Consider the following 12940-nt stretch of genomic DNA (forward strand, 5'->3'; position numbering starts at 1 on the left):
AGATCTGTTCCCAATACGATTCACGGATAGCATTATGGAGGAAGTTGCGGGGCATGAGATCTATTCATTCATGTATGGATTCTCAGGGTACAATCATATATCCATCGCTGAAGAAGACAAATTAAAAACAACATTCATCGTGGAAGATGAAGTATATGCCTACAACAAAATGCCGTTCAAACTATGCAATGCTCCAGCAACGTTCCAAAGGATTATCCTACACATTTGATAAAATGTCTGTCAGAAGTTTTAAAGCATTTTTGTATGATTGTTCAATCTTTAGCGCAGAGGATAAACACATTACGGTGCTTGGAAAATGCATGGAGAGGTGCAGACAAGCGAGATTGGCACTGAATCCGAAGAAGTGCAGATTCATGGTGCCATAGGGAAAGCTGCTCGGACACAGTAAGCAAAATAGGGTTGAAGACGGATTCGAACAAGGTTCGCATAATCTTGGAGATGCCACCATTGACAGATGCATCTGAAGTAAAGTCATTCTTTAGGGAACATTGGATATTATTGGAGATTTATTAAGAACTTTGCGAAGATTTGCTACCCACTGGACAAACTCACCTACAAGGGTGAACCTTACAAATGGGAAGTGGTTACAAATGGGAAGTGGAACAAAATGAAGCTTTTGAGGGATTGAAAATGAGGTTGGCCATGGCACCGGTTCTAACCTATTCGAACTAGGATAAAGAATTTCATGTTCATATAGATGCATCAAATTATGCCATTGAAGCGACACTGGCGTAGACAGGTGACCACAGATTGGACCATCTAGTGTATTTTGCAAGTAGATTATTATCTAAGGCAGAGAAAAACTACAGTTGGATGGAGTGGGAGGCACTAGGGATGGTGTACATAGTACAAAAATTCAGACATTATTTGTTGGCGATGCCATTTGTATTTTATGTAGATCATCAAGCACTGCTATATCTAGTAAATAAGCTGATTATTCAGAAAAGAATAAGTCGATGGTTATTATTATTGCAAGAGTTCACATTCAAGATCATGGTACAGCCAAGGAAAAGTCATGTAAGTGCAGACCACTTGTCAAGGATAAAATCTGGAGAGCCACCGGAGGGAGTCAATGATGATTTTCTGAACGTGCAACTATTTCACATTGTAGTACTACCATCTTGGTACGCACGTATTGGGGAGTATCTATTGATGGGACAATTTCCTAGTGAGATGCTGCCGAATGAGAGAAGGAAGCTAGTGTTAAGGAGCCAGACATTTCAGTTGATCAATGGGCTATTGTACAAAATGGAATCTGAACAAATTCTAAGGTGATGTGTTTTGGAAGAGGAAATTCTGAAGGTATTGAAGCAAGCACACGAGGGACCAATAGGAGGATACATGGGGCCAGACACAATTGTGCAAACGATACTTTTGGCAGGGTTGTGGTGGCCAATTGTACACAACAACGCTAAAGAGGGACTTCATGCCTTTGAATCCTTCGCATGCGCAGGAGCTTTTTGAAAGATGGTGATTGGACTTTGTCCGATCCCTGAAGGTAAGAAAAACCAGAAGGTTCCAATACATCGTGGTGGTGACGGAGTACCTAACCAAGGGGGTGAAGGCACGCACATTACCAAACAACTCCGCGGTGAGCACAATGAGATTTATTTATGAACAAATCATCACTAGGTACGGAATTCCATTGCAGCTGACAAGCGACCGCGGACACTTTGTTAATCATGTCATCCAACTATTCACTACCGAATTCAAAGTTTATCATTCACTTTTGAGCCCGTACTACCTGAGAGCCAATGGACAAGCCGAAGCCATGAATAAGATCCTGGTCGAAGTAATTGATACATCCTGTGTAGTTGAGGGAGAAGATTGGGAAGAGAAGTTACCATCAGCCTTATGGGCGTACTGTACTTCATATAAAGTAGCTATCGGACATACTCCGTTCCAACTGATGTACGGACAGGAGGTTGTGGTACCGACATAATTCATGGTACCGAGTTTGAAGATAGCAATCGAGAACAAGCTGGGTGACATGGAAAACTGAAGGGAGAGATTGTACAACCTAAACAAACTAGATGAGTGACGATTGCTGGCATCGTGGGCCACAGAAGTTACACAAAACAGGTGGAAGGCATGGCATGATAAACACTTAAAATCAAATAAATTTCAACCATGCCAGTTAGTATTGAAGTATAACGGGTGGAGTTGAACGAACTGAGGGCATGGGTGGCCACTATGCCAGGGACGCATCCCTCTGTTTAGTATCTATACAGTGATGTAATTAATTGTTTATTCTGAGTTTTGTTGTATTGTCGTCTAGAGACAACTTTTCTTTTGGGGGGGATGAGGATGTTGTCAGTAAATTCTATATTGTAGCCGATGGGTTGAATAGTATCTGAATGGGCATGTGACAGTTGAGTCACCCATTCGGGAAAGTATATGTGCACCATCCCGAAGGGACTTTGGAATCATCATCATTGGAAACATTGTAATGAGCATATTGCGTATATGAATAAAGTATCTGTTCTGTGTTATATCTTACTATACTACATGCGTTAAGTATCCTTTTACCTTGTATGGTAAACATCCACATTATTTTGATGGAAGTCAAGATCTGCATAAAAGAAAATCTACTTTACTATTTAGTTCTGCAACTGTACTTCTGTTTTTCTTGAATGTTTGCTTTTACAAGTGCTCAAGCTTGAGAGGCATGCCAGCTACTTACATAATTTTGATATTCCACTGTCAGTCTCTTTTTAGACATTTTCAGGTTTCATGATCATGAAAAGGGAGAACATGTGAAAATAATCCAAAAATTCAATTAGAATTCTTGTTAGCTCGAGGTTCTATTTCTTGACTTTATGAATTTGGGTTACTTTTATAATCTGCAAACATATTACTGAAGGCAATTCAACAGATGCAAGTAACTTCATTAGTGAATAATCAGCCATAATGAATTTGGATTTTTTAATGCAATATTAATAGAAGTATAGAGTCACGTGTTCATGATTTTTAACCAAAAAAAAAAAAAAAATTGTTTATAAAAATTCATTTTGCTTTGTATTTTCACTAGTAAATACATGTTGCGTTCCATGTCTGTCTACATTTTTCTGGTTTATTATTATCAATTAAAAAGAAGCTGTTTCCTTGACTGTGATTTATTGCCTAAAATGAGTTCCATGGTGAGTTCCAAGACTTTCTATTTATTTTCATGAAACCATGTTATTATGTACTGTAGGTGGTTTGCAAAAAGATTCCTTCATCCAGATATTGTGGCACCATATGAATACATATTTATTTGGGATGAGGACCTAGGACTTGAGCATTTCAATGCAGAAAAGTAAGTTTACCTTGTGTAATTATCGGTAATTTAAATAAATGCCAAATGAGTCATTCTTTCCATTCTCAAAGTGTATATGTTTTGGTTCCACATGCTATATTTTCATATTTTACCTTTCAAAATTTGTGACAGTTGTATCAAAATCTAGGTTTGTCACAACAGTTAGTTTCTTTTAACCTAATTGTTACTACTATTCATATTAGATTTACCCTAATTTCTTTGTATGCTTTTGATTTTTAGATACTTAGAACTTGTAAGGAAGTATAGCTTGGAGATATCACAACCTGGTTTAAAGCCAAATAAAGCTTTGGTATGGAATATGACTAAACGAAGGGCAGATGTGGAAGTGCATATGTAAGATGTTCCTGAATTTTTTAATTATAAATTTTTTCCATTTTTGAGTGTTTTAATTTTGTGATATTGCTATCAGGATTTAACTGTGTGATTTTGAGTCAAACTCATTGACCCATGTTTCATGAGCAGTGATTCAACATGAATCCATCTCTCATGAGAATAAATGGAACACTTCGCACTCATTTCCATTGAATGTTTTGATTTTCTTTTCATATGTTTTATTTAATACAATTGAATGATTTAAACAGGAATGCAGAGGAGAGACCTGGCTTATGCCGTGATCCACGGTTACCTCCATGTGCAGGGTATGATTTATTTTGGTAGTGCAGACATATTTATCGATAGATTATATGTACAAAAAGTTTGTCATCTCCATTGGGCTGTGGTGTAGTGGTTGATATGGGGCATTATCATGCAAATGAAAAAGGTTCAAACTCCAGCAGTTGACAAGCTTAATGTTTGCTTGGACTGGAGTTTGATCTGCTAGACTTTGATGCATTAAATAAAAGCAATTGTTAGACATTTTCTTGGAGACATTACCTGCTTGAGTATTGTAGCAATTATCTATCTTTCCTTTTTTTCTTAACAAGTAAATTACATATAAGAATATTGATTTAAAATTTTAATGAATGACAGTAATCTAGATTTCTATTCAGGTTTGTGGAAATAATGGCTCCTGTATTTTCTCGAAAGGCTTGGCGATGTGTTTGGCATATGATTCAGGTACTTTAGTGAACTCTCAAATATAAGGACATTGGCTATGCTGTTATTAGAATCTAATAGTTTTTCAGTGGGAGAAATCCATTACACCCAATTTTTTGGAATTTCTCTTCTTCAAAATAGATGGCATTTGAAATCTCTAATAAATATCTGCAATTACAGAATGATCTGGTGCATGGATGGGGTTTGGATCTTTCTTTACAGAGGTGTGCAGAGGTATGTGGATCCAAAATATTTTACTTTCTCTATTCATGCTTCCTTGTCAAAATACTATGTACAATTTGAAACATAATGACTCTAACCTGGCTTAAATCAATTCAAAGAGAGTGATTACAATCCAGAAATTTGTTCTTTGCTTCACATTCTATAAGAATAATAGGTTGTTGATGGCACTACTTTCTAAAGGAATTGACTACTGGCAATTACTTACATCTAACAACAATGGTGAAATAAAAAAAGACACAGAAGAGTTTGGGGGAGGTGGGGTTTCTTTCAAAGTCACATATGTAAAAATCTTCTTTTATATATTCATAGTCGAACCTCAGGTACTTAGGCAGGATCCTTGGTGAACCTAGCATTGTGCCAACCCTAGACTAAACCCAAATGGGTACTTGGGGGAGGGGGTGCTTCTGGAGATCCCAATAATATAGGCTAGAAATCTGTTTATATATACTCATAGTTAGAGAGATAGGTTTGGTAATGGTACAAGTGTTTGAGATGAGTAATGTCATTGTAGTAATATGCCATTTTCAAGAAACATTAGATAACAAAGAAAAGAAAATATTTATATTTATATTTTAATATATGAATATAGAAGAAATTAATTGTACAATAGATATTTAACTATAAAGGATGGAATCAATAAAATGCTTAAAATAACAAAAAGTAACTCTATTGAAATAGGATTTAATGAAAGAAAGATTAGTTATATTGATATTTGATAATTGACATAATGATATAAAATAATCATGGTTGCATGACATAAGGGGGTACTTGGGTACTTTAGAGGTGGATATGGGTACGGTTACAGCTATTTTTTCAAAGTAGGAGATAGGGGTACTTTGGGCATGTCAGTTTTTTTATATTATTTAATATTTTATAGAATATCTGAAAATATAATGAGTGATAAAGTTTACTGTCAAACATTAACTTTGTAGATTAAGTACACAAATTGAAATGTAATCATTGTATCAAAGTTTCAAACTGATTAATGATTAATGTATTGAAATAAGCTTGATAAATAGAAAGCTTATAGGCAAACAAGAAACTGAAACAAAAATCAGAAATCTTAAACAAGGTCCTGATGGAACCCAATTTTTTGCAAAATTTAGAACCCCCATTTATGATAACATTGGAGATTCAAGTTGGAGAGATGATTGTGATAGAACATTGTTATTGATGTCAAGAAGACATGGTCAACATTGGATATTTCCATAAGAATTGAAAAGAGATACTTCATACGCAAACAACAACAACATAGAAAATATCCAACAGATATATCTCCAGAATTTGTTCAGGACATAGTTTAAATATAAAACAACTGTTCAGATTGATATACCAGCATGCAACAGTTTCCAAACATTGCAATCAGGAGGAGAAGGCAGGTTTTGATGTACATGATATTTGTGATAATAGTTTTACTAAGCACACCAATATTGATGCAACCATGATTGAAGTTTTCATTGACTGTAACCAGCAGAAGCAAAATGCAAATTCTAATTTTCCTAATATCTGTGGCAGTAAGTTCACTGAGGATATGAACTAATAGAATTTATGCATACAGCAGATTATACATCGGTATATTGTCACAGACTTAGAAGCAGCATCAGTTAAAGAATGAGGGGTCTTCAAATATTAATAGAAGGGTCATAGGCATGTGAATTGCTGGCAAATGAACAAAAGGACCTCTACTAAACATTTGTGAGATTTTGGCTTGAACCTGATCAGCAATAAGTGCAAAAGATTACTCCTAAGAGATCCTGAAACATGGAAGCTTCCTACTAACAAAATCATTTACATAGGATTGAAAGCAAAGAAATGCCATAGAAAGTGAAGAATCGTTAATGGCAGACTTAAAATCTTTCAGAAACTCTATTTTTCAAGCAAAAGAAGAGTTGGTATCAACATTAATGATGGACTGTGATGCTCTTGTTTCTCTGCTCTGTTCTGGACCTGGAAAGATGATACTGGTTCTTTTCATTGGTGTTCATACAGCATATGTCTCTCGTTTTATGTTTGATCAGTGTCTTTATTGTTTTCGAGCTGCTCTATTACTGATTCATATTGTGTTCGAGTTGTGTACCACATTGTGGTCAAGGTAGCTCGTGTTTAATGACTTATGTGGACATAATTGGATGCTATTGGTTCATTTTTCCAGAAATGTATTGATGTCATTGGTTACAATGATAAGGGTTGTCTGTTCATGTACTGGTTGAAAGCAGAAGTCGGTAAGACATATACTGTGGACAGTTCTGAATTATTATTGAAGACTGTCATCTATTGATGATGACCAGAGCCATTGTATCACACATTATTGTAAAGCCCCATTATGATCGAAAAGTGAATAGGAACATATGCTGTGTAAAGAAGAATTCAGAAGACACCTGAAGCATTTCATATGCGCGGATCGAGATCTCACAAAGAGTTCAAATAATTTCACTTTGTTCAGTGACGTCTAACTCTTCTTTCTTTGCTTGCAGGCACTGAAGCATGAATCCTATCCGTAGCACCATGAACAAATACATAACGCATCATGATCTGCCTGTAACTTGGAAAATCGAAGAGCTCTTAAATTCTCTTTAAGTGAAGACAAAGTGTTAGGTGCTGTCAGAGTTCAGAAAGGTGCAGATGCTATCATCCTGCAAACTAGCAAAAGGCCCGGTTGGCAGAAGATGGTTTTTCCAGAAGAATTCAACACTTTTTACCTTTCGGAGGCCATTGAAGTTACGGGTAAATCCACAAATATTGGTGCATTGGGTTCAAAAAGAGCGAATGTAAATTGCCTGTCTCCCTTTGAGCTTTATGCACTCATATGAGGAAACGATGGTTAGCAGCTTGTTTTGATCCCCGCACTCAGGAAGATGGAAGCATAGACAATGCTTTGGTGAAGAAACCAAGTGTGGGTGCAAACTACATTTATTTTTATATGTTTCATTGCCCTTAGGAGGATGATTAATATATATTCGAAGAGGGTCTCCACGTTGGCTACTTAAGCCCTCTTCAATTTAGTATTATTTGTGAGAAGAGTTTAGTGATATTTTGTAAAGAAAAACCGATTAGTTTTATTCTTGAGGAGGTATGATGGTTGAATATGTACCTCTTCATCCTCTATAAATATAAGAATTAAAAAGAGGGAGAGGACGATTATATATTATATATACATTTTGATAGACTTCCAAATTTTTTGCATTACTATATATGCACAATTGATATATAATTTTTTTCATTGGAAAAGAAATGAAATTTTGAACTAAGCCTGTGGATATTGGATCTTTGAATAAATTTTTATATGCAATCCTGGAATTGAATTGCATAGGATGGATCATCCGTAAGGAGTGTCTCTAGTGCAATTTTATTTCCAGCATAATCTGTAAGCATAATTATTTATTTTAAGCTTTAGAATTTGAAATATTATAGAGTTTGTCCTTCATAATTATTTTGTATTCTATAAATAATTTATATGATATATAAGTGGACGAGATCAATTATAACATTTTAAAATTGATCATCATAGATAAAGTGAAGTATTTAATCGTTCCTATATAGGCCTAGTTTGCCTCCCAACCACAAGAGTTAAAATACATTTGAGAGTGTGTTAAAATTGCATCCATATATTTGATCCACCGCATCTTGATTCCTAAATTGTTTGTAATTGATGCATGTAGAATTTTATAAAGTTGTACATTTTAAACTTATAATACTAACTCTATCGCCATTTTGATTTCAGCGCTGGTCTTTATATTATTCATAATTCATAATCCATAGATGCTGGCAATTATTTCATATCATTCCTTTGAAGAATTAATATATTCATTTGTTGCATCAATCGATACTTATTTTAAAAACATTCATATATTAATTTATTATACCCATTTCATAATTTGCAAGTTAAAAGCTTTCTATGATTCTTGCCATTTTGAAAGCTTTCATTATATTCGTATTCTAACCAATTTTCTATAAGGATCTTAGATTTAAGTGATTTATTTAGGATCAGGTGTACCTGGCTTGGCCTTGCAGAGCCAGAAGTGCAAAAGATTGAATTGCTCGGTCTTGTCAAGTTGGTCATCACTGGTTGGATATCCCAACATCGAGTTGGCAAGATTCGTAGGATTCAAATCTGCGGTTTTGGAAACCAACAGGTCCTTAGTTATGATGCTCTCCACTAAGTACTTGATACATGGGTACGTGTACTAGTACCTAGTATGTGTCACGAGGTATGAGTACCCGTGCAAGATAGAATTTAATATTTTAAACCATAATCCTAAGAGATGGTAGATGGAAAGGGAATGCCATTATTTTTAAAACCTCAGTATGAGCGTCCTTGGAGATTACTATATCTTCAATTAATTGCTAAAACTCCAATGCATTTACACATCATCAACTTTTTTTGTTGAAAATATTGGGTAAAAAATTATTCAACTTGAATGAAGATTACAAAGCAAGAAGAACCAATGTTCAACAAAGAACAACCAACAAATAGTAGAAAGAGTCCCTAATGAGAGCCCTGAAGGGGGAATCAATTACACATCCTTGTCGTCCATAACTAATTGCTCCAAAAATTAAAAACAGTTTGGAGACAAAAGTACCCAGTCACCAACATTCCACCCCTCCACATACTTAGAAGCCCATTTAGCTAGGCAATTCACCACTCTTTCCTCTATGAATATGAAACAGGAAATATAATCCAAAGACTCACTCAAATTTAAAACATGTCTAACCACCAAGGCCAACTGCCAGTTGATACCATCCAACTTTCTCTCATTCAACATATCAACCACAACTAATGAATCAAATTAACGAATGATCTTTTTCCAACCAAGAGTACACCCTCTTTTTATAGTATAAAGCATAGATAGAGCTTCCATTAAATTCTTACTATGCTTCCCTTTATATATAGGAAAGAGAAACATAACGTCCTCAAATTTATCTATGTCATTCCCTTCAACTCTAACATGCATGGGATGACCTTCAAAACTCCTTGATGAGAAAATTACTAACCATCATGAGGACTCTTCCTCTTGGCCTATCAACATCTTTTCCCCATAGAATAGCTTGTACCACAACGAACAAAATTTAATTTACTTACTGGTGGAAACCTTAATTTTTGCAAATTCAAAGTTCCAGATCCATGACCAAGAAGCAAGTCTCTTCATATGATTAGGATCAGGTATGCTCCTCTATTTCCAACTCCTAAAAGCGGGATGGTCATTCTCAAGGTATTTGTGCATTTCCAAAATGCAAAATCACTCCAGGTATGCATTCCTAAACCCAAATTTCTTTACAATTGAGATTTCATATGTCCATATAGAAAATACATCTTTATCAATTTGTAAATCCATACAATATTGTTTGTTATGTTTCTTGAAGCTATTCCATATACTTTTTTTTTCAAAATTACTATATTCACTTATTATAATGTTCATACTTGAAGAATGAATATTTTCCTTTCATGACTGTTTATGTCAAGACAAATATTCCTATGCATCAAATTATGTCGTTGTGCAAAATCTTTTAGAGCTTTGAAATCTTATTTTGCAAAGCTCAAATCCCTAGCGAACACTTAGGAATCATGACAAAATGACATCTTTGGGGACTATTAAGTGCTAGTTGGCTTTCGTGCGAAGATGATCATTTGGGATGTGAATTTCATATCATGGCTTGGTGCCAATTTGCATATCTCTCTGATTTGATTTGCTATTCTTCCTAAGAGAATTTTGTTCCCAATGAATTCAATTTTCTTAAGCATTTGGATGAATCTTTTAAATTAGCTATTTATTTCTAGTTCGATGCATTCCTATAAGTGAATAAAATATTTTTTTTTTTCATTTATATCATGATAATGTTTTGTATAGAATTAGAAAGCTCCAAAAATATATTTGACATCTTCTTTTAGTTGATGCAAGTTGCAGGACTTTCTAATGGTGCATTCTAGAGGCTTTCCATTCCTTCTAGTTTAGCTTTAGAAAATACTCTTAGCATCTCATCATCACAAGACCAAAATAAGTCCATTGCCAATGGACCATCATCATCTATTCCTAGATCGACAATTCAAATCAATTTAGTCACAACTTGGTTCTACATCACAAATTGGTTTTCAATCACAGTGTGGTTTATTAGTTTCTCAACTTTATATATTCACATTGACAGATCAACAATTTGAACAACTATTGAGCGCTATACCTTCAACAACTTCCCATGCTAGTACATATACCACCATGGTTCTGTCATCTGGCATGAATGCAATTGTCTTGAACATTGGGATACCTTTATTCGTCAACCAAGTCAATTGTTGGTTTCTCAATAATTAGCGGCATATTAAATTGTCCCCTCTTATTTCATAGCCCCTTCTATTGCTATGAAAAGAAAATATGTACTAGCTTCAACAACTCATCAATTTATTCCTCCTACAATGAACCATACATCATCAACACCTTTGGCATCATAACCTTTAGGAGGACAATACTTTGGGACAACATCAACATGAAAAATCAATGAACTTAGAAGTAAGCTCCAAAGTATTCAAAACGAAGGAAAGAGGGACTTCTCTTTTGACGAGATATGTCCTTATCCATTTGATAGATCCATTAACAAGATACATTCACGATTTACTTTGAGATCCCAAAATTCAACAAATACAAGGGAGATACATGCCCTGTCCAACATCTCAAAGAGTTTTATGTCACGAGCTAGGAAATATCCTATAATGAGGACTATCTTAAAAGACTTTTCACTTGAAGTCTTGGAGGCTACTTGAATGGTTAATGAACTTCACTCAAGGATCTGTCTCTTCATTTTGTGATCTCGCTAAGAATTGTTTTGCACAATACTCTTACAACATCGAACTTCAAGTATGCCTTAGTGATTTGTACAACACTAAACAAAAGAATGGCTAGACTTTTGCTAGCATATGGGGTTGGGCTCCCTAGAGATTAAAGCAACCTTTACTGATGATTATGTCATGGTTGAATCTAGGACTAACTTGTAATGAACTTGACAACTTCACCTAAGCAATTTGAAGAATTTCGAATAGCCATACAGATGTGGCCAAGAGTGCAGGAGGTACAGATTGAAAGATAGAGCCGTACGGTTGATAATTGCTGGCTGTATGTTAAAGTCAGTGCTCCGTACGGGGTGCTAAAGAGGTGGCCGTACACAAAACTAGATAGTCTGAACGGATGCTAGAGATTTAGAAGGCCATACGACATGTCGGGAAAGGCTGTACGGTGGATTAGAGTATGTCGTATGGTGGATTAGAGTAGACCATACGATGTCTTGAAAGAGATTGTACGATGACTTCAGCAAGGCCGTACAGAGGTGTAAATGATGTGACTTAGTACAGAATGATGGATATGGCAAGGTGTATGGAGGGTGAAAGCCATGTGGAAGGAATAGTATGAAGGGGTAGAAATCCAAATCCAACATAGAATATAATCGTGGTTCATACATAGAACACCATAGAACTTGATAAAAATCCACAATTACAGAGACTTAGATGCGAATGATAATTGCCAGAGATGATGCTCCGACTTGCCAGATTCGAGCCAAGTAATACACGCAACAACGAAATAGGGTGAGGGCTGAATCCCATTGAAACTACACGAGCCAAATAGGGAAGGTCTTTCACTTCCGAAATGGCGAATTACAAAGAACCCTAAATAGGAATTCGCAGTGCAAAAAAACATAATCCAAAGTATACCTAAGAATCCCTACAAGCTGTGATTAAATACCCGTCGGGAAACCATTCCGAGGGTGTACAAAGATAGCTGACAGCGACACAAACTTCAAACACAAAAATAAAAATGGGACTAAGATAAATTAAATCAATCAGTCCATTACAAAGTTTAATTTATTTTATAACGGGGATACTACAGTCCTCCCGTCCCAAAGTTTGCTTGTCCTCAAGCAAATGCAGTGTCGGATGGTGGAGAATGTGCTCGCCCTCCCACGTTGCGTCATCCAATGGTAGGTTTTGCCAGCGTACCAAGTATTCCTTTATAGTGCGGTTCCATAAGGTTTTTTCACGTACTTTGAGGATCTCGTTAGGTTCCAAAATGAGCTTTCCTTCTTCGTTGAGTGGCAGAAGGTCGGTAGCAATTGTGACCTTTTGCCATATGGCTTTCTTTAGACAAGAAACGTGGAAGACATTATGAATGCGGCTTCCCTTCGGGAGTTCCAGTTCATACGCTACCTCACTAATGCGACAAACCACGCGATAGGGGCCATAAAATCGTGGCTTCAATTTTTCCTTACCTATTCCCTTTAATGAAGATTGTCAGTTCGGCTGGAGCCGGAGATAGACCAGAGCCCCCACTTCGAAACTTCTCTCTA

General features: G+C 35.8%; 1 protein-coding gene across 6 annotated transcripts in view; it reads left to right on the plus strand.

Moving 5' to 3' along the window:
* The window catches only part of LOC149548098 (uncharacterized), a 213162-nt gene that overhangs the window by 101445 nt on the left and 98777 nt on the right, over positions 1-12940 (plus strand). For all 6 annotated transcript variants that reach the window (XM_089792117.1, XM_089792118.1, XM_089792119.1 and 3 more), the window contains 5 exons: positions 3218-3319; positions 3560-3673; positions 3922-3978; positions 4330-4396; positions 4556-4609. In XM_089792117.1, coding sequence (XP_089648243.1) covers positions 3218-3319; positions 3560-3673; positions 3922-3978; positions 4330-4396; positions 4556-4609 — 394 coding nt within the window. The remainder of the gene's footprint in view (positions 1-3217; positions 3320-3559; positions 3674-3921; positions 3979-4329; positions 4397-4555; positions 4610-12940) is intronic.

This window comes from Cupressus sempervirens, chromosome 7 (assembly GCF_028749045.1).
Source record: "Cupressus sempervirens isolate cs-2001-9-10 chromosome 7, ASM2874904v1, whole genome shotgun sequence".
NCBI lineage: Eukaryota > Viridiplantae > Streptophyta > Pinopsida > Cupressales > Cupressaceae > Cupressus > Cupressus sempervirens.